This window comes from Heptranchias perlo, chromosome 1 (genome assembly GCF_035084215.1).
Source record: "Heptranchias perlo isolate sHepPer1 chromosome 1, sHepPer1.hap1, whole genome shotgun sequence".
NCBI lineage: Eukaryota > Metazoa > Chordata > Chondrichthyes > Hexanchiformes > Hexanchidae > Heptranchias > Heptranchias perlo.
This window is the reverse complement of record NC_090325.1, coordinates 191425566-191446591: the sequence shown is the minus strand read 5'-3', so window position 1 is coordinate 191446591 and position 21026 is coordinate 191425566. Positions and strand designations below refer to the sequence as shown.

The window sequence follows — 21026 nt, the reverse complement described above, 5'->3', positions numbered from 1 at the left end:
GGCGGAGGGGAAAGGACATGGCGAGCATGAAATTGGAGGAACTGAAGACTGCAGCTTGAACTGGGATGGGGGAGAAGCAAATAGTAGGTACGGTATCGTAGTTGGTACAGCATAGGAGGTGGCCATTCCTCTTATCGGCCTGTGCCATAAACTAAGAGGGAGGGGAGAAGAATCCAACAGGAACTGTAATGAAGGGGGAGGGGGAACTAAAGCATTAAAGTGATATGAAAATATTAAGGAACTTTGGATCCGCCTATGGCTTTTTAACATGCAATCCGTGGACTCTGGTGATATGCAACTGAGTGGCCAACAAACAGAAAACATTTGAACATTCCTGCTCTAACCATTCCTTTACAAATCTTTGTAGCAATAGAAACTACAAACCAAGAAACTATGTATGTAACTCCATTTAGTCATAATCTGAAAGTTAACTTTTTATTGCTAAGCTACCAGAACTGTAGAAAATTCAGATGAAAGGACTAGTCACCTTTTTCTTTCCACTCACACTAGACCCTCTCAGAAAGCAGGCAGCCACTCAGTTTTCAGACCTCTGGCAATGGATCTCTAAAGCCAGCTACCGGAAAGCATGCAAGAGCAGTATGGGTTGACTACCTCAGATTGCTCCTCTGGAGAAATATCTCAATCTCTTAGATGGTCCACCTAATATATGGAGAATCACAGGAATGAACCACTGTCCTAATGCTGTACTAGAAAGCCAAAATGTGTTGCTAAGCTATGAAACAAGCGTTTCTGACAAGGTCTAGACTTTAGGAATAGTGGACATTAATTTTATCTTACTTTTTCTGTCCTACTCTGTGACATCGATCTTCTGCTTGTTTATCATTATATGGATTGCAGTCGATATCGTGGAGGATGACAATGTTGGCTGAGGTGAGGTTTATACCCAGGCCTCCGGCTTTGGTTGATAACAGGAAAACAAAAATATCCATATCTGTATTAAACTGATCTATCAAGTGGATTCTGAAAAAGAAAGTCAGTTGAAAAGTCACATGTAAAATCAATTACAACTTAAAATCCAAACTCTGTTCATAAAACTTAATCCTTTCAATACAGAATTATGAAGTGCTCAAATTAATAAGTAGGCAAATATCACTTCAAATTGAGGGCCTGCGATTCAAAGCTTTAGAGGAAGAAGAAAAAATAAAACTCTAGCACTGAAATATGAACTTATTTTTGAATAGGAATATCGAACTGGGCTTTTTAAAAAGCACAAAAGAATATGCCAATCGTCTACTTTCAGGAGGTTCAGGCTTCTTTCACTGTGTAACAGACCTCCCATACATCATCTCAACTTGGAGCATCTCAAAGAAATCCATGCCGTGCAAAGTTAAAAGCATCTCATTCCCCTCTTCACTGCCAAAACATGGTTGAGTGACAACCATGTTTTGGCGATGAAGGGAGGAGGGGGCACACTAATGTCCTGAGGCTAGAAAGCAGAGAAAGGAAAGAAAATAAAGGATTCAAGACCATCTAACTATTAATGGTACGTCTAGCCATCCAAGTCATCCAGAGTAAAGACACTGACTAATAATTGAAAAGCCTGTTTGGATCTACAAATGAGGTAACTGGAGCCTCCAATTTGGAGTTTTATATGTCATGACATGCCCTCCTAACCAATGTAAGGAATCTTGCAACACCAGGTTATAGTCCAACAGTTTTATTTGAAAATCACAAGCTTTCGGAGGCTTCCTCCTTCGACGAAAGCTTGTGATTTTCAAATAAAACTGTTGGACTATAACCTGGTGTTGTAAGATTCCTTACATTTGTACACCCCAGTCCATCACCGGCATCTCCACATCATGGCTCCTAACCATGATTCACTTAGAGCAATTTCTAAAGAAGTCTGAAGCAAAACACTTATCTTGGAGATTTTGAGGGAGATATCTGGCACAACACAGTGGTATTTTTGGGCATTTAAGAGTCTGAATCTTTCTCTCATTATAGGAGACCCTTGTTGACAGTACTCCTGAAATAGACTGACCCAGCAATGGACAATGTCTTCTGTGCAAAACAAATCTTTCTCTAGCTTGGAACATGCTTAGGTCGAATCCCAGTGAGTAAAGATGTAAAAGAATTTGAAATGTGACATGGGCGTGTTAAAAAAAAGCACTTCAATGAAGAGACATATTGATGCCAAAACCGTAGCTATTGGAATTAGATGAAGCAGAAAAGACTGAGGAATTTTCATGAGCACAAACAAGACTTTGCTGAGATGAACAGGAAGAGAGGAATGTAAAAACTGTAGACTTGACTGTGGTAAAGCATAAAGTTCCTTAAGAAACACTGCTTAAATGATTTCCCCAGTGAATAATGGGCCTATTCTGATGGCTGTGGAGGATAAGCTAATGAGGAAAAATGTGAACTACAGAAATACAAATATAAATACACCACTAGTTTTTATTTTAAAACTTACATGTAACAATATTTTGTGTTCCCCTATTTCCTTAAAGCCAAAATGAATGTTTCCAACCCATGAGAGTTAGTTATTTAAAGTCACAACTGCAACAATTAGTATGTGTTACAATTTGTTTGAACGAGAGTTGCTGACGTGTAGGAAATACTAGATTAAGCCCCAAAAGGTTGATGTAGGGTTAAGCAACATATTTCATACACACAATACATACATCTGAAGCATGCATATACATAACTTTACCTGTCAGAGATTTGGGTTTTGCCATCCAACCGAAGATACCTGTGCTTATGGTGCCTCAAGAGCACTTCTAGAATGTCCAACATCATAGTAAACTGGCTAAAAAGAACAACTCTGGAACCCTGATGGAGAACAAATTAGACCAGTTTATGACACGTACTGAATTGAAGTAGAACTGGTAGATAAAAATGCGATTGCAAAGTTTGTGCAGTTCATTAATCAGACGTCCAAGATGGTTATAAAAACACACACTTGCACATTTGTTTTATTTTAGAGCGAGTCTCCTACAGTGTTAACTACAGGTAGTCTGGGGTCTGAAGTGTACTGGTGATGTTTAGTTCCTAATTTGGCCTGTCCCTTTAAGGCTACAGCTGAAGTATTTTCTGTGGAGTCAAGGTTATTGTAGGTGCTTGTAAATTGCTCAGGTCAATTAGAGCTCAGTAAATTGCTTGTAAATTTCAGGATACAGATCAATGAGTGGCTTTCTCTCTTTTAAAAGGATTTTTTTCATCTGTAGTAAAGTGTAATGTCGTGTGTGGCAGATATATAGGATTCATAATTTAAGACACCTGATTCACAAATTCATCGCCGTACAGTCCTTTATTGCAGCAGGATTAAACAACTAATGGGGAACCAAGCATTTTGCCATTGGTGACAACAGGATTAACTGAAGTTTTATGGGTCCATTTTACGTCCAGTGTTCTCTGCTACACATTTACTTACATCCCTTTTGTTTTCCTGGTGAGTTTGAAACTCTGCCATTACTGCAGGGGTAATTTTGTTTCAAGGTGCCAATTTATTTTGCCATGTGTAAGGAAATGACAACCACGGAGACTAAACTATTCAGGTTTTGTATTCTAAATTTCCCTGCAATTCTGTTGTCACAATATTATGTACTGAGAGAAAAATAACTCCTTTGTTTTTAAGGGCAATTGAACCACTTTCAGTTAGAAATTAAATAATATCTGGATATAACTAATCAGGTAATGAACTAATGTAAACGGAACATAAAATGGATTAGATTTCCTGCATCATCAGGCAGTCTTAATATTAACTTCAATAAAGATTGCGACTTTCGCATACAATACCAGTACCTCAGCTGTTGCGTGGAGTGCTTTCTTCTCTCCTGGTTTTCTATCATGGAGATTCTGTGTAGACTATCAATTAGTTCCAGCCAAAATACTCATTTGAGGGAAGAGGGGAGGAGAGAAGAGGGGAGGAGAGGTCCAACAATGCATCTCCAAACCCAGAGTGTTCTTATGCAAGTTCCTGAACACCACACATTGGCAAGCTCAGCAAAAATATTTGCTGTATGCATGTTCCATTCAGTTTACACAAGAATACAGTAACAGCATAGCAAATATCCATAAGCTATTCCAAATTTAGCCCGAGGTGTCCATAAACTGAAATTGATAGGTTCTTCTACAATTTTTTAAAAAAATTACCTGCTCCTTAAGTTCTGCAAGTATATTCTCCAGTCTTTGGAACTTTCCTGAATCCAAGAGCAAGTCCATTTCTAACTGAAAATTCCTAATGCTGCTGTACTCTTGACACAGGTTGTGCAACTCAAAATCTGACATCACCTCCATGTCTTCAAAGATGAGATCAGGGTTGGCATCTCTGTGAGTGGGCTCCTAGAAATGGTATGAATTAGCAGCAAAATGTGAATAGATACCCACCTTGTTGCATCTTGATCATGTAGCCCTCACACATTGTTCAAGTACTGCCTAGTTTGATAGGTTTGGCAAAGAAATGGGCTCCAATCTCTTTGAAATTTGGCAAGAAATACGGCTTCCTTTTTAACTGTGGCTATATTTAATACATATTTACATAGTCAATCTACAGAACTGTACAGAAATCACCCTATTTTCCAATAATCTCATTCAAGGTATTTACATTTCTATGTAAATTCTATGCAAGCTCATCTTCTCTACTTTGCCGGAGGTAGCTAGTTATGGTTTAATTCTTAAATCCGGTAAGTAATAAGGAATGCTATGAAACTGCAGTGTCCTTGGCTTCCAACAGCAAGCTTACCTTCTTCATCAGCTTGGCCATTTTCCTGAGCTTTTCCGCAGTGTAATACTGCCTATGGAGCAGTGGGTGGTTTGCCATTTTTCTAAGCTGCATCATCACATTACACAACTCATTTTTTTCTGTGATACAAACATAGAAGTTAAACACAGGACAGTCAAATGAGTAGAATTTGGAAAATATTAGGCAAAAAAAAGTAAGTTCTGAGGATACAAAAAAACCCTCTATATTCAGAACTAACTTCATGTGGCCTCCAAACACAGATGAACAATTCAACTACCAATTTGGGGCACCAAGGAGAAGCATGGCATGGGTTTGCACCCACAATCTCCAGTATGCAGAGCTCCATAACCCAACTAACCCACAATGGGACATATCCATAGAAAGGGAGAGAAAATCCAAAAGGGGCACTTTTGTGGGATGGGGGGGGATGTTCAGGTTGCAGTGCAAGACGCGCAAGGAAAATGAAGTAGAGAAAGTAACTTAATAAATCAAAAAACTGAATTGTTCATTTATTGTCAGGATTGATATTTCTCAAACAAATTACATTGTGTGTTGATTTGTTTGAACAACTTTTCACCATTTTCATTCACAAAGATGATATCGATTTTAGTAGTTAAGTACAAAAAATATATAAATACAAACTACCGTCACTGTTCTTTTTTGCAAGTCACGTGGCATGATGTTTCTTTAAGTTGCTTGATGTTGTAAAGCGACATTCGTGGTGTTCCTTAAAATCATCCACATATTATTGTCTTAAAGGCACACCATCCCATGTTACTTTCACCAGAACAGTCCTAAGGCACAGCCTTACCAGCTGTAAATGATGGATACTAAGAATAAGGATATAAGCTACTGTATAATGCTACCTAAGATAACACAACTTTTAATAGTAAAAAGCCCTGGGGCACACTGCGCTACAAGTGTTTTTGATGTTTATCCATAACACAATATGTAGTGAGATGAGTAAACAAAGCTAGGCAGATTATAAAATAATTTCCCTCTCGTTAATGTGCCAAAAGTGTGTGTATTGTTAAGCTCACGTCATCCTTTTCCTCTACCTGGGAAGTAGTGCAGATTTTTGAAAGCTTTTAAACTATACTCAAAGTACCATATGACAGTAATGCAGAATAAATTTGAAAAACTAAATGACATTTAATTAGGACTGACATACAACACACAAGCCTGTCATTAGCGGATACAGAACGTACCATTACTGTTGATCGATTTCTTCAACCTCTGGTAGAGGGCAGTATATGACTGTTCCTGTTTATCAGACATTGAACACATCTCTACACGATCTTGTTTGGGTGGCAGCTGCTGCAAGACCTAAACATCAGATTTAGTACATTTAAGTGAGGAAAAAAAACTTTCAAAACAAGAAATAGGGACACAAGAGATTGATACTGGCCATTCTCCAATTTAGGCAGTTGGCTTACAACCTACTAAAACATACAATGATACCTAAAGGATTCTGGAATCTGCTGTTCTATCCATATTTGGAGCTTACATAGAGTGCATTTGTGCCTACTTTTGCTAAGAAAACTTTCACAAATAGGTTTTGTTACAATAAAGTAGCCTGTTTAAGATGTTCAAACTGGTTATGGTCTTTTTTTAGATTCGTTCAAGGGATGTGGGCGTCGCTAGCGAGGCCGGCATTTATTGCCCATGCCTAATTGCCCTTAAGGTGGTGGTGAGCCGCCTTGAACCGCTGCAGTCCGTGTGGTGAAGGTTCTCCCACAGTGCTGTTAGGAAGGGAGTTCCAGGATTTTGACCCAGCGACGATGAAGGAACGGCGATATATTTCCAAGTCGGGATGGTGTGTGACTTGGAGGGGAACGTGCAGGTGGTGGTGTTCACATGTGCCTGCTGCTCTTGTCCTTCTAGGTGGTAGAGGTCACGGGTTTGGGAGGAACTGTCGAAGCTTTGGCGAGTTGCTGCAGTGCATCCTGTGGATGGTACACACTGCAGCCACAGTGCGCCGGTGGTGAAGGGAGTGAATGTTCAGGGTGGTGGATGGGGTGCCAATCAAGCGGGCTGCTTTGACCTGGATGGTGTTGAGCTTCTTGAGTGTTGTTGGAGCTGCACTCATCCAGGCAAGTGGAGAGTATTCCATCACATGCCTGACTTGTGCCTTGTAGATGGTGGAAAGGCTTTGGGGAGTCAGGAGGTGAGTCACTCGCCGCAGAATACCCAGCCTCTGACCTGCTCTTGTAGCCAACAGTATTGTATATGGCTGGTTCAGTTAAGTTTCTGGTCAATGGTGACCCCCAGGATGTTGCTGGTGGGGGATTCAGCGATGGTAATGCCGTTGAACGTCAAGGGGAGGTGGTTGGACTCTTTCTTGTTGGAGATGGTCATTGCCTGGTACTCGTCTGGCGCGAATGTTACTTGCCACTTATCAGCCCAAGCCTGGATGTTGTCCAGGTCTTGCTGCATGCGGGCACAGACTGTTTCATTATTTGAGGGGTTGCGAATGGAACTGAACACTGTGCAATTATCAGCGAACATCCCTATTTCTGACCTTATCATGTAGGGAAGGACATTGATTAAGTAGCTGAAGATGGTTGGCATAGGACACTGCCCTGAGGAACTCCTGCAGCAATGTCCTGGGGCTGACATGATTGGCCTCCAACAACCACTACCATCTTCCTTTGTGCTAGATATGACTCCAGCCACTGGAGAGTTTGCCCCCTGATTCCCATTGACTTCAATTTTACTAGGGCTCCTTGGTGCCACACTCTGTCAAATACTGCCTTGATGTCAAGGGCAGTCAACTCTCACTTCACCTCTGGAATTCAGCTCTTTTATCCACGTTTGGACCAAGGCTGTAATGAGGTCTGGAGCAGAGTGGTTCTGGCCGAACCCAAACTGAGCATCGGTGAGCAGGTTACTGGTGAGTAAGTGCCGCTTGATAGAAGGTATCGTCGACATTGCTATCACTTTGCTGATGACTGAGAGTAGACTGATGGGGCGGTAATTGGCCGGATTGGATTTGTCCTGCTTTTTGTGGACAGGACATACCTGGGCAATTTTCCACATTGTTGGGTAGATGCCAGTGTTGTAGCTGTACTGGAACAGTTTGGCTAGAGGCGCAGGTATTTCTGGAGCACAAGTCTTCAGCACTACAGCCTGGATGTTGTCGGGGCCCATAGCCTTTGCTGTAGCCAGTGCACTCAGCCGTTTCTTGATATCACGTGGAGTGAATCGAATTGGCTGAAGACCGGTTTCTGTGATGGTGGGGATATCGGGAGGAGGCAGAGATAGATCATCCACTCAGCATTTCTGGCTGAAGATGGTTGCAAACGCTTCAGTCTTGTCTTTTGCACTCACGTGTTGGACTCCGCCATCATTGAGGATGGGGATGTTTACAGAGCCTTGTCCTCCAGTTAGTTGTTTAATTGTCCATCACCATTCACGACTGGATGTGGCAGGACTGCAGAGCTTTGATCTGATCAGGACTGCAGAGCTTTGATCTGATTCCGCTCTAGGTGTCCAATCTTTATCATGGGCTACATACATTTAGCCTCAGGGGCTATGTGAATATTTAAATCAATATTCTCATTAATTTACATACATTGCAAGTTGCTGTTACCAACAGATCTTGGTGTTTTGTTTTAAGAATTAAAGCTACTACTAGCAGCAAATGCAATACTTGTGTCATCAATAACGGAATGCAATTGTAAAGGTAAAAAGAGACGTAGCTGACACATTCCCATTGGACAACAGCAGATGCTTGTATTCTATATAAAAAGTTTTATTTTCTTTAAAGGTATTTAAAACCTGGAGTGGACTGCAGAGTGGGGTTCTACAAACAGCTCTGGCTGGATGGGGAGGAAGAATGACATTTGCTGGATTCTGGCTCCTGATCAATTATTCAGTGACCTCTGCTGGAAAGTATAGAAGAGTGGACATCAGATGAGGACAGGATTGGGCTAAATTCAGAGGCCTTGGGCTAACAGCCTGACAACAGTCACTGTCTAGGCTCAAATGTTGAAAATGGACAATTGGGAGAGGTATAATATCTCATGAAGGCAAACCACAAAGGAGCAGGGCATTAAAAACAAAAAGGGGAGCCAAACAAAAATACAGGTGGCCTTTAAGCTGAAAGAATTTTTTTTTAAAAAAAAGTTGAAGCAATCAACACATCAAATTACATGTAGAACTGCATTACCTCACTCTTTACCCTCCTCAAAATAAACGGCTTCATGATCTTTTTGGCATGAACAATCCTCCCTTTTTCAAAAGTACTTTGTTCCTCCAAGATTTTCTACAATACAAAACATTCAGTGAACTGTAGAGCAAAAATATCAAGATGAGAATGGTAGTTGTGTCAGATATGTTGGTAAACTCAAGTACACTTGTACTTGAATCGGGTCAGAAAAAAATATGAAAATGGTTATTTGAGAGAAAATGAGTGCATGGGCTATAACAGGCATTATTTACAGAGCCTATGAGTAAAAACAATCACATTTATATATCACACCATCGAAAATATCAACTAGTTAAATTGGCGAGTACTGGGTTAGAACACTGCCCTCAATCCAGTCTAGACTGATAGATGAAAGTCTCCTTTTTTGGCAGCATGAGTCCTACGTGAAGTGAGTTTAGGTACTTCCGAATGGACACCAACTCAACACAAAGCTACACAAATTAGCACTAAATTGGCAATCTCACTTCAGTCCATGTAAATCAATGGCTGCAGTAGTAAATGGGAATGTCATATCGACGCTGTAAAGGGTGTTCCAAGTTTGACTGGAGCATAGTGTGAAGTGCAGAGATTTTACTCTGAATCAGGCCCATCACATTCCTGACTGGCTCTGTTCGATACTGACATTAGATATATAAAGTAGGAAAGGTCAAGTTTTCCAGAGCTTGAGTACAAGAATTCAATCCATTAGTATTTAAACAGCCTGGGTAATTCTTGTGACTTTTTCTAGTCTTCTAAAGCTTAATTTAGATAAAAACAATTTTATAAAAAAGAGATTATGTCACTAAGTATTTCTTCTGGGTGCTGCATCATCCATATTACCACATCCTAGAGTATAGCAACAGAACATGGGCAACTGTTTCAGAAAGTACTTCTGCAATGTAGGCTCCAGGCGTGGGGACTGTAGTAGCACCCCAATCATATCGCTGGATAATATCTACAGCGGCCAGTTTCACTTTAAAACAACTGCCCATGCACAGGCTTGTACCTGTGCAATTCTTTTGACGTTTCTGTATGTGATTCTTTATCTGGCAGCAGTGGCGTCACCAATTGCTGGGGAAAAGTCACTTCGCTGACCTGCAATGGGCAGCTCTAATCTATGGCCAAAGAAATGGACTTGTCCACTCCGGACAGCAAAGCCCACTTGTATTTATATTGATGTCTGGGGTTGTGCCTGCCAAAACTACCCACTTTGGTGACTTGCAATCCATCTGTACTAACAACAGATTCACATTGTATACTTAGCTGGTTGGTCACCAGTGTTGGAGATCCCATTGGTGGCAAAGCAACAACATAAATGTTGCAAGAGATGCAGATTGTTTTTAAATCAGGTTGCTAGAGTGCAAATATAAATCGAGGCATAAACAAATTCTGGTCTTATCATTAGACCGGTGCTCTAGTGCTGCAAATGCCTTGTTCTAAAAAAAATACATATACACATACCGTCCAAATATTCCTAAATTAAGCTATAGAGATACTATGTGAACAACTGCTTCATAATAGGTTCTTATGCTTTGATAATTACTCTTAAAACTGTCTAATGCTTACCGCTTTAGAGGAAAACATCCTGCGGATCTCACTGGTACTACTGCTGAACATGTTTGGCATGACAAAATTCAACAGAGACATCAATTCTAGGAGATTATTCTGCAGTGGAGTCCCAGTTAGCAGTAAGCGATGTTGAGCCTAGTAATTAAAAATACAATTCAATCAGAATTTCAAAGCTATTATATAGATGACTCTCCCCATCCAAAAGAATTTTCATAACTTTTTATTCAGTTCTTTGGCAAGTACATCCACAAATTGAAAGAAATCATGTGGAACAAAATTATTCTAAATTAGCAGATACTCAGGATTACTAACAGTATAGAATTGTCATTATTAAAAAAAAATCACTACACAGTAACAAGTGGAGCTGATGCATGGTATTATACTGGACTAACGACTTGGAACAGCAGACGGTGGAATAAATGGCACTTAAAATGTTTTAAAGCTTACATTAAATGTCATGAGATGTTGATAACGAACAGAACTCATATTCTTCAGCATGTGTCCTTCATCAAAAACTGCATAATGGAGTTTCAAACGTCGAAAAAGACTACGATCATCTGCATTACTGATGGCGCAGCTATATCTGTGGATTCGAGCAATAAACAAACTGATTGTACTCATCCAGCAAAATGGTAAGCTATTCAATAGTGACTTTTCGCATTGAAAAAATGGCTTTCAAAATGATTCTTTAATTTTCAGTTTGTTCCCTTTTTTTCGTCCCCACATATTGACGATGATTAACACTAAGCACAAAATGGGGATTATAGAACTTCACACAAACATGGCAATCCAGTTAATTTGGGGTGGTTGAGGAGCAATGTGAATACAGAAACTAAATCAAAACTTGGGTCATTAGAGCTCTCATGTAAAATCTGCATTGAATGCTCAGTATCTTACTGCTGTGGGACCTCACATCCACTCCTAGAGGGAGCACTATGATGTTTGTACCATTTTTAGCCACCAGCAATCCAAGATTGAGTTTGTCCTCCCTCTAGTGGTGAAGAATAAGTACAGCAGCAAAACACTTGACATTGACATTGTTCACATTGCCTAAACTTTCGACAGACCAAGTTTTCATTCTGTATTTATAAACTCGTCCATATAGACACTTATATTCAACAAACTTCACTGCCCACATGTCATCAGGAGGTAGTAGGTCTTCCCCACTATTCAACAATCCCAGTGTCTGTTGCAAAAGCGTATGCAATAAGAATTCCATAACTTACGTGGTTACTATTACACTGAAGTCCACAAACTTGTGAAGAATATCAGATCTGAGAACCCTCCGGTCTTCTAATGATCCTAAACACCAAAAACATCAATTCCATAGTTAATAAATATTATAGAGTTACATCGAGTCTACAGCACAGAAACAGGCCATTTGGCCCAACTGGTCTATGCTGGTGTTCATGCCCCACATGAGCCTCCTCCCACCCCTCTTCATCTAACCCTATCAGCATATCCTTCTATTCCTTTCTCCCTCGTGTGTTTATCTAGCTTCCCCTTAAATGCATCTATGCTATTCACTTCAGCTACTCCTTGTGGTAGTGAGTTCCACATTCTAACCACTCTTTGGGTAAAGAAGTTTCTCTTGAATTTCCTATTGGATTTGTTAGTGACCATCTTCTTTCTATGACCTCTAGTTTTGGAACTAGTGGAAACATTTTTTCTACATGTACCCTAGCAAACCCTATTATCTTAAAGGCCTCTATCAAGTCGCCCATCAGCCTCCTCTTTTCTAGAGAGAAGAGCTCATGCCTCTTCAGCCTTTCCTCGTAAGTATATCTTCTCAGTTCCGGTACCATCCTTGTGAATCTTTTTTTGCACCTTCTCCAATGCCTCTATGTCCTTTTTAGAATATGGAGACCAAAACTGTGCACAGTACTCCAAGTGTGGTCTAACAAAGGTTTTATACAAGTTAAACATAACTTCTCTGCTTTTCAATTCTATCCCTCTAGAAATGTACCCGTGCTTGGTTTGCTATTTTTAAAATAATGGCCTTACTAGCCTGCGAGGCTACTTTTACTGATTTGTGTATCTGTATCCCTGGATCCCTTTTGCTCCTCTACCCCATTTAGACTCTTATTTTCCAAGGAGTATGTGGCCTCCTTATTCTTCCTACCAAAATGTACCACCTCACACTTACCTATATTGAAATCGATTTGCCAATTATACACCCATTCTGTAAATTTATTAATGTCTTCCTGTATTTTGTCACATTCTTCTTTTGTACAGGAAGTAATTAATATTTTAACTGATAAAGTCAAACAGCTAAGCTTCATCATTAAGCCAGGGATTAGTGCTGTATGTGCATCTAATATATATCTTGTTCTATTTTGCAGTAAGTACATTGGCTTAAGTCTTGTTTATGAAAGGGGTAATAAACTTGCTGATATTGTTTCAAAAATACAATCCAAATAAACTGGTGTTTATTCTAATCACTTTTGGTTGATCATGTGGCAAAAACACGTATATTTTTTGCCCTAAAATTAAAAGCCGATTTACAGTATTTGCTTAAGATGGAAGTGTTTATTTTTCCCACTTCCTCCCAAAACATTTTACCAGTTTTTAAAAAAAAAACTATATTAATTTGAAACTCATGTATGCATGAACTTCCTGTGGTCACGATTTTGTGTCATTTTTATACTGACATTTAATATTGAAATTCCCTATGTACTCTCTCAATTGAATTTCCCAGTGTAAAAAGTTGCCCATCGCCGTTTGCTGATTAACCAATTGAATGATGCGAGTTGTTGCAGTGCACCCTAGGTATTGTAGTTTTACAGGAGGGATGAAAACTACAACTCCCATAAATGCATTCTCATTCTCACACAAAAGTTGTAAACAGGAGCTTTAACTTCTTGCCTCAGGTGAACAATTGAAAATCTGATAATGTAGCAAACTGTAGTTCCATCGGACAGGGAGCAGGCCTGCATAGGAGAAGCTTCTTGGCAACATGTTTAACATAATTGATATTTTCATTTGATGTTTGTGGGATCCTGCTATGCACAAGTTGGTTGCCATGTGTGCCGACACTCTGTCTGTCCTCTCAAGTGGGCGTAAAAGAACCCATGTCACTATTTTTCACAACTCCATATTTGAACCCCTCCAATCAGGTTTCTGCCCCTACCACGGCACTGAAACAGCCCTCAAAGTCACAAATGACATCCTATGCAGTTATGAACGTGGTAAACTATCCCTCCTCATTCTTCTTGACCTGTCTGCAGCCTCTGACATGGTTGACCACGCCATCCTACGCCAATGCCTCTTCTCAGTCGTTCAGCTGGGTGGGACTGCCCTTGCCTGGTCCTATTCCTATCTATCCAGTCGAAGCCAGAGAATCACCTGTAATTGCTTCTTTTCCTGCTCCCACAGCATTACCTCTGGAGTCCCCCAAGGACCTATCCTTGGCCCTCTCCTTGTTCTGATCTACATGCTGCCCATCGGCGACGGCATCCAAAGACACATCAGATTCCACATGTACGCTGACGACACCCAGCTTTACCTCACAACCACCTCTCTCGACCCTGCCAGTGTCACCGATTTGTCACACTGCTTGTCTGACATCCAGTACGAGATGAGCAGAAACTTCCTCCAACTAAATATTGGGAAGACTGAAGCCATTGTCTTCGGTCCCCACCACAAACTCTGTTCCCTAGTCACTGACTCCATCTCTCTCCCTGGCCACTGTCTGAGGCTGAACCAGACCTTTCGTCACCTTGGCGTCCTTTCTGACCCCGAGATGAGCTTCCTACCCCATACCCACTATCACTAAGAGCGCCTACTTCCACCTCCGTAACGTCGCCCGCCCCTGCCTCAGCTCATCTGCTGCTGAAACTCTCATCCACGCCTTTGTTATCTCTAGACTTGACTATTCCAATGCTCTCCTGGCCGGCCTCCCATCTTCCACCCTCCATAAACTTGAGCTCATCCAAAAATCTGCTGCCTGTATCCTAACTCGTACAAAGTCCCGTTCACTCATCACCCCTGTGCTCGCTGACGTACACTGGCTCCCGGTCTGGCAACGCCTCGACTTCAAAATTCTCATACTTGTTTTCAAATCCCTCCATGGTCTTGCCCCTCCCCGATCTCTGTAACCTCCTCCAGCCCTACAACCCTCTGAGATCTCTGCGCTCCACCAATTCTGGCCTCGAGCATCCCCGATTTTAATCACTCCACCATTGGGGGCCATGCCTTCAGCTTCCCATGCCCCAAGCTCTGGAATTTCTTCCCTAAACCGCTCCGCCTCGCTCTGCTCCTTAAAACCTACATCTTCGACCAAGCTTTTGGTCACCTGTTCTAATACCTCCTTATGTGGCTCGGTGTCAAATTTTGTTTGGTAACGCTCCTGTGAAACGCCTTCGGATGTTTTATGACATTAAAGGCACTATATAAATGCAAGTTGTTATCTTAACAAAGAGCAGGGGAGTTCTCCCTGATATCCCAGCCAATATTTATCCCTCAACCAACACCTAAAACAGATGATCTGGTCATTTATTTCATTGTTGCTTGATGGGAACTTGCTGTATGCAATTTGGCTGCCACATTTCCTACACTACAACAGTGACTACACTTCAAAAGTACTTAATGGTATAAAATTTAATTTAGACTTTTGAGGCCAACTTATTGGACAGAAATATGGAGACAACACAATGTGATTTCACTAGATTACATTGGTTTGAAGATTCTTCCCAAATCTGCCCAACTGGGAGTTATACTTTGCACGACCAGCAATTTTTGCACAGGAATCATACTTGCCTGTGTGCATTAATTACACTTCAAACGCTAACTTAAAAAGAATAAAAGTACTAATTTAATAACAGGTATCACAATATTTTGCACTTCGTGAGGAACTCCTAAATCATGAGAAACTCAATGGAATTTTCAATGAATGAAGTGGCAGTATAGGGACAGACCTTTAGTCACAGGGTTAAAATTTAGGTACAAGAACTTAATGAACATTCAGACTGCATAGCAGATAACAATGATTATGTATGTGTTCTGTTCAACATACTATGCAGCAGATAGAAAAAGGCCACAAGCTCAAATGTTAAGCACAGCACATGTGTAGAACAGGACTTCAAAATATCAGTCAGTCCCAAAAGTTTCTAGCTGGCAATTTAAATTGAGTGGTGGTTAGTAGCCGAATAAGAAAATACTTGTTTTACAGTGTAACAGTATTTTAAACATTTTTGATATGAAGTGTAAAATAGAGCTTCTCATTAAAAAAATACCAGTTTGTCTCTGAGCTAATGCAGTAGAACACTAATTGCAAAAGTGTATACAAAAGGTCTCAATTAAGAGGAAAATGCATCTTTTTCTGTCCTCCGTTGTCAATGGAAGTGCATAGAAGTATCTATGCTACCCTGAAACATGACTGGTTTGAAAGTAGGCTATTGTTTTCTTTTCTCCTCGACAGTTGAAGATTACTTAATTACATACAATACACTAATATGCTACATTTTCTTGGCTAATTTTTATGTCCTATGACTTGTAGGGTTTCATCTAGCACCATGTGTCCTTCCTTGCACAGTTTTGATGCTTCCACAGTTCTTGAGCAAATTTCTTCAACAGTTTTCCTCATATCTCACTCAGATCGCTTGGATTCTTCTGAATATATCAACATGCTGCAGAAAATGTTGCGTATTAAGAGGCAAATTAGGAAGATAGCTTATTGCAGCAAAATATGTCAGGAAATGGTGCACCTAATCCATGTGTCTATATATACAAAAAAAAAGTTTATTTGGTTTAAAAAGTAAAAAACAGTAAACTTTAAATTATGGGATTGGAAGGAGAGATCGTGGTATCAGATTTATGGTATTTTATTTAGATTGAAATCAGGGTATGGTTGCAATTAATATATACAAACAAAAGCTTAGTAGTCCAATCCTGTCATATCAGTCTACTCTATTAGGGCTTTTATGGCATACAAACCTTACCATAATACAGAAGGACTTTGAGTTCAGGGCACCACTGCTTAAGTTCTCGGATCCAGTTATCTGAGGAAAAGTTAAATTAAAAATATTCAGTGTATGAACATGTTTATTTAAACTATAGTTGAATCATGTATATCTGCCCAAGGCATTATGAACAGTCATCTCATTAAAAAGATAATTAATTTTTTCAGTAAGTCACAATATGTCAAAGTCTCACTAGCGTAAGACACACAGATCAGTGGAAAATAGACAAAACCACTGCACAGCAAAAAAGACAAATGAATTACTATAGTTTTTTTTTTGATAGGTGGCCACTTAATTTAGCATTTTGAATTTTAATGTTACCTAGGGTAGAGGCGGGTACAATGATAAGATGTGGTCCTTTATCTCCTTCCTGGTAAAGGTAGGCGAGGAATGATATGGCTTGTACTGTTTTCCCCAAGCCCTGCATACAAATAAGATGTTACATTATTGAAACGCAAAGAAACTACTCCCTCATAAAAAAAGATGTTGGCTTCTTAGACTACTTTATATGCAGATCGTTGAAATCTAGCATATCAATATTTACTGTGTCGAAAATATCCTCAGGGTGAAGCTATAACTAACTCTCCGAAAACAATGCTGACTTGCATATCAAACATCACAGCAATACGGGAGAGAAAAGAATCAAAGCCACATGCTTTGATTGTAATCCTTTGAGAACAGAATATTCTTTTGCAGTTTTCAACTATAAAAAGCTTTGTAATCCAGACAAGGAGGGGCAAAAATGTTTTCTGTAAATTGTGAACATAATGCAGGGTGAACTAAGGTTTAGCAGTTCAATTCCCATCCATAGGGCCAAGTTTGAATCCAGTTACTCATCCTATTTTATCTTTGAAGATTGTTATACAAATGGGAACTATTTGAGTTTTGACAGGTCATGGGCAGAGCTGCTGAGTGACAGACTGGGAGTAGAGTAACATATGGGAATATAGGCGGCATATTGTGCCCCTCCTTTCTTTCCTTTCTCAATTCACAGTAGGGGTGGCTCTCAAAATCTTCCAGGTAAGGATATCATAGTTAACGTGTATACAAATGGGACATGGAAATAAAGGAGCCTAGAATGCCTGATTAAGTAATGTGTCAGAGGATGAACCATCAACTAGGGCTAACAATGTAGTAGTTACTCACAGTCAACTGGCACAATATTACAAAGAATCTTTTGTACTTACCATTTCATCTGCTAATATACCATTCACCCGATGTTTATTCAGCAAGACCAACCAATTTAATCCAACTAGTTGATATGGTTTAAGCTCCAAGCTGTAGAACAGAACATAGCAATGAGCAGACAAGACACACACTTGTTTAAAAAACTCCTGCATATAGCATACATTTCCTACAAGAATTAGACTTGTAATGATTTCCTTGTCACACTATTTTTGACAACATCTATATTGTTAAAAAACTGTATCCTTCAACTCACCACGAACAACGCATGGGAGATCTGTCATGTATATAAACATATGTGTATCAAAAACAATACATTAGCACATGTAGACCTCACATTTTGTTATGGATGCAACACAACCTTAAAGAAAAAAATCAGTGGCCAGAGAGGGGGATGGAGTCAGTGGCCAACATACTGAGTTTCTGGCAGGGGTTGAAGACGATGGCTTTGGTGTACCCAATGTTTAGCTGGAGGAAATTACACTCAATCAAGACTGGATGTTAGAGAAGCAATCTGATTGCAGAGGAGGTAGAGCTGGGTATCATCAGCATATATGTGGAAGCTGATTGCATTTCTCTGGATGTTATTACTAAGGGGCAGCATGTTAGATGAGGAAGAGGTGGAGACCAAGGAAGGATCCTTGGGGGGCTTCTGAGGCAATGATGCAGGAGTGCAAAGAGAAGTCATTGCAAGAGATGTTCTCAGTTTGAATGGACAGGTAAGGGCGAAACCAAGTGTGGGCAGTTCCACGGAGATGGATAGGGGAAAGGTGCTGAAGGAGGACAGCATGATCGACTGGGTCAAAGGCTGCAGATTACAGGTCATACAATTAGTGGTTAGAAAACCATTTGTTGAATAAAGTAGTTATTTTGCATCTATATTAGTGATTTCTTGAGGTTTGAGAAATAACCTATGAAAACAGCATGAAAATAATTCTGTTTATCTATTACTGGTACAGGAAAGGAGTTCTCATTTGAATACTTCAAAAACAAAGATCTCAATTCATTTTTACATTTTCAATGAACAAAAAAGTTTGATTTAGGGAACAAAAACCAGAAAGGATGGGATATTGTCTAAATTTGCAGATTACATCAAATTAGACGCAGTAGCCAATGATGCTCACCAATGAGAGTTAATCCGAGGGGATCTGGATAGCCAAGTGTATAGTCAGAGATATCAAATAGAGTTCAACACTGATACATGCAAAAGAAGAATATGGATCTTCATTTTGGTTTCTATTTAACAAAAGATTGGACTCGGCATGGGACATGGCTTAACAGAAGTCTATTTCCTGGGTATGGAGAATTTGGATCCAGGAAAGTACTTCTGTCAGGAAGGGGATTCGAGGACAGGGGAGACAATTTAAAAGCAAAGGTGTTAAAAAGAAAATAGGAAAACCTAGGCAACACTTTTTTTTTTTAAAAAAGGTGACAGAGTTGTGGAACAGATAATCAGCAAGGGCGGTGGAACAGAAAACCATGGAAGGTTTTAGAAAAAAGCTAGATGAATTGGATTCTAGGACTAATAATTTTGTATCCCTTTCCCTAATAAATAGGGAGGAAACTGATAGGAGATTTGGAAGGGTATGAGAGGACCAATGTTTTTTCCTGCCCAAAATATTGCCATGTTACATTGTTTTAAAACAAAAGCGGAACAGTAGAACATGGTGTGTTTTTTTTGACAATTGCACTATGTTCACGTTTAACGATCTATGTCAATCACAGTAATATTTACAATATCATAGTAAAAGTACACATGCAACCACCAGAGGGTGCTCTTGGATTACAACTCAACAGAATAGGATGAGAAAGTCTGCTACCTCAATACATTTTAAAGGTTTGTTTTATCCAGTGAAATGTAACTTTTATTAGACTTTCAAGAGCACAAAGTACACCAATACTCTTACTGATGCATTGGTTTACTTTTTTCTTTTAAAAAAGAGTACATTTTGTGTTCATCAGATTGAGGAGTATGTTAGACCCTGTATTAGAGACCTGGCATGATGTCTCATACTCTCTGATGGGGTGGGGGAGAAATTGCTGGAGTCAAGTTTATGGTAAATGTGATTTTTTTGTGAATTTATAGGATAAATGTTATTAGGGGTTTACGATGGGGTGAGGAACCGCCATGGCAGAGGGGAAAAAGGACAGAACAGAAGTGTGGCATAGTACCATACATACAAGATAAACCATGAACATACAGCAGAATCTATCAGGCCCCTGTACTGCCAGTGAATTCAGTAGTGATCAAAAAAATAGCAGACTGAACAATATGCAGAACAGAAAGGTACTGTTGGAAGCAGTAAATAACACAGGGTTTTCACTAGCGCAAATCAAACCAATTGATCTTTAAACTATCAGAATGAGTGAGACATTCTATTGCAGATTGTCTCACTCATTCTGATAATTTAAAGATCAGGCTGGCACTAGCAGGATTATATGCACTTTTGGCATTGGACAATAAACCCTTGGCTCAGGAAGGCATTAAAAGGTCAGTATGCAGGCATCAAGGTGCCAGCTTGGTTCTGTGGCAGCACTTGCACCTCAGAGTCAGAAGATTGTGGCTTCAAGCTCCATGTCAGAGACTTGAGCACAAAATCAAGCACAGTATTGAGGGAGTGCTGCGCTATTGGGGGTGCCGTCTTTCAGATAAGACATTAATTCAAGGCAGAGAATGAACGCAAAAGATCCTATGGCACTATTCGAATAGCAGGAGTTCACCTGATGTCCTGGCCAACATTTATCAGTCAATCAACATCATTAAAATATTAATCTCATAGCTGTTTGTGGGACTTTGTGAGCAAAATGGTTGCTGCGTTCCCCTACACTACAACAGTGATTACATTTCAAAAGTACTTCACTGATTGTGAAGTGCTTGGGGCATCCTGAGGTCATGAAAGGCACTATGGAAATGCAAGTTCTCTCTTTTATCATAGGATAACACAAACCTAAAAAGGTTTCAACACATCTAATTAATTCTGATTAAAATGCCATAAGAGCACTTGTTTCAAACTAATTGAATTCTACAGATGACATTTCAGTGATCTCTTACAACCTATCAACTGCTAATGCTTATCCTTACTCTCTCCTGCCCCACTGGATTTATGGGGTTTACCCCACAAATTTACATCTTTGGAGGAATTTGTTTCTAATCTCCAGTCTCTGATTTTGTCCTTGTGTTCTAGCTCTGTACTTACAATCTTGTTAAGTAACTAAAGTAGAACTACATTATTTGTGCCAAAAAAATTTCCAAAGGCCTGTATTTTGTCATCTCAATTTTTCTCCAATAATAAAAGTTAAATCCTTTGAGCATTTCCTCATAACAGTTTTAAGTCCTCATTCTAATATTCTTTCTCCACATCCTCTCTAATGCAATGCCCTTTTGAGACTAGAGCTTCACATTCAGAGATTCTAAGTG

The 21026-nt window shown here is 39.8% G+C and overlaps 1 protein-coding gene across 6 annotated transcripts in view; it reads right to left on the bottom strand.

Moving 5' to 3' along the window:
* Nucleotides 1-21026, bottom strand: part of LOC137330132 (SWI/SNF-related matrix-associated actin-dependent regulator of chromatin subfamily A containing DEAD/H box 1-like) — a 95232-nt gene that overhangs the window by 5140 nt on the left and 69066 nt on the right. For 2 of the 6 annotated variants that reach the window (XM_067994472.1, XM_067994471.1), the window contains exons 10-21: nt 17611-17701; nt 16745-16844; nt 16403-16462; nt 11690-11765; nt 10911-11046; nt 10461-10598; nt 8877-8972; nt 5914-6031; nt 4706-4824; nt 4117-4305; nt 2675-2793; nt 799-916 (exon numbers count right to left, since the gene is read on the bottom strand). In XM_067994472.1, the coding sequence (XP_067850573.1) occupies nt 844-916; nt 2675-2793; nt 4117-4305; nt 4706-4824; nt 5914-6031; nt 8877-8972; nt 10461-10598; nt 10911-11046; nt 11690-11765; nt 16403-16462; nt 16745-16844; nt 17611-17701 (1315 nt within the window). In that variant the 3' untranslated portion in view covers nt 799-843. Of the gene's footprint in view, nt 1-487; nt 661-798; nt 982-2674; nt 2794-4116; nt 4306-4705; nt 4825-5913; nt 6032-8876; nt 8973-10460; nt 10599-10910; nt 11047-11689; nt 11766-16402; nt 16463-16744; nt 16845-17610; nt 17702-21026 lie in introns of all 6 variants that reach the window. The other 4 variants (XM_067994470.1, XM_067994469.1, XR_010965015.1 and 1 more) reach the window with 3 other exon arrangements.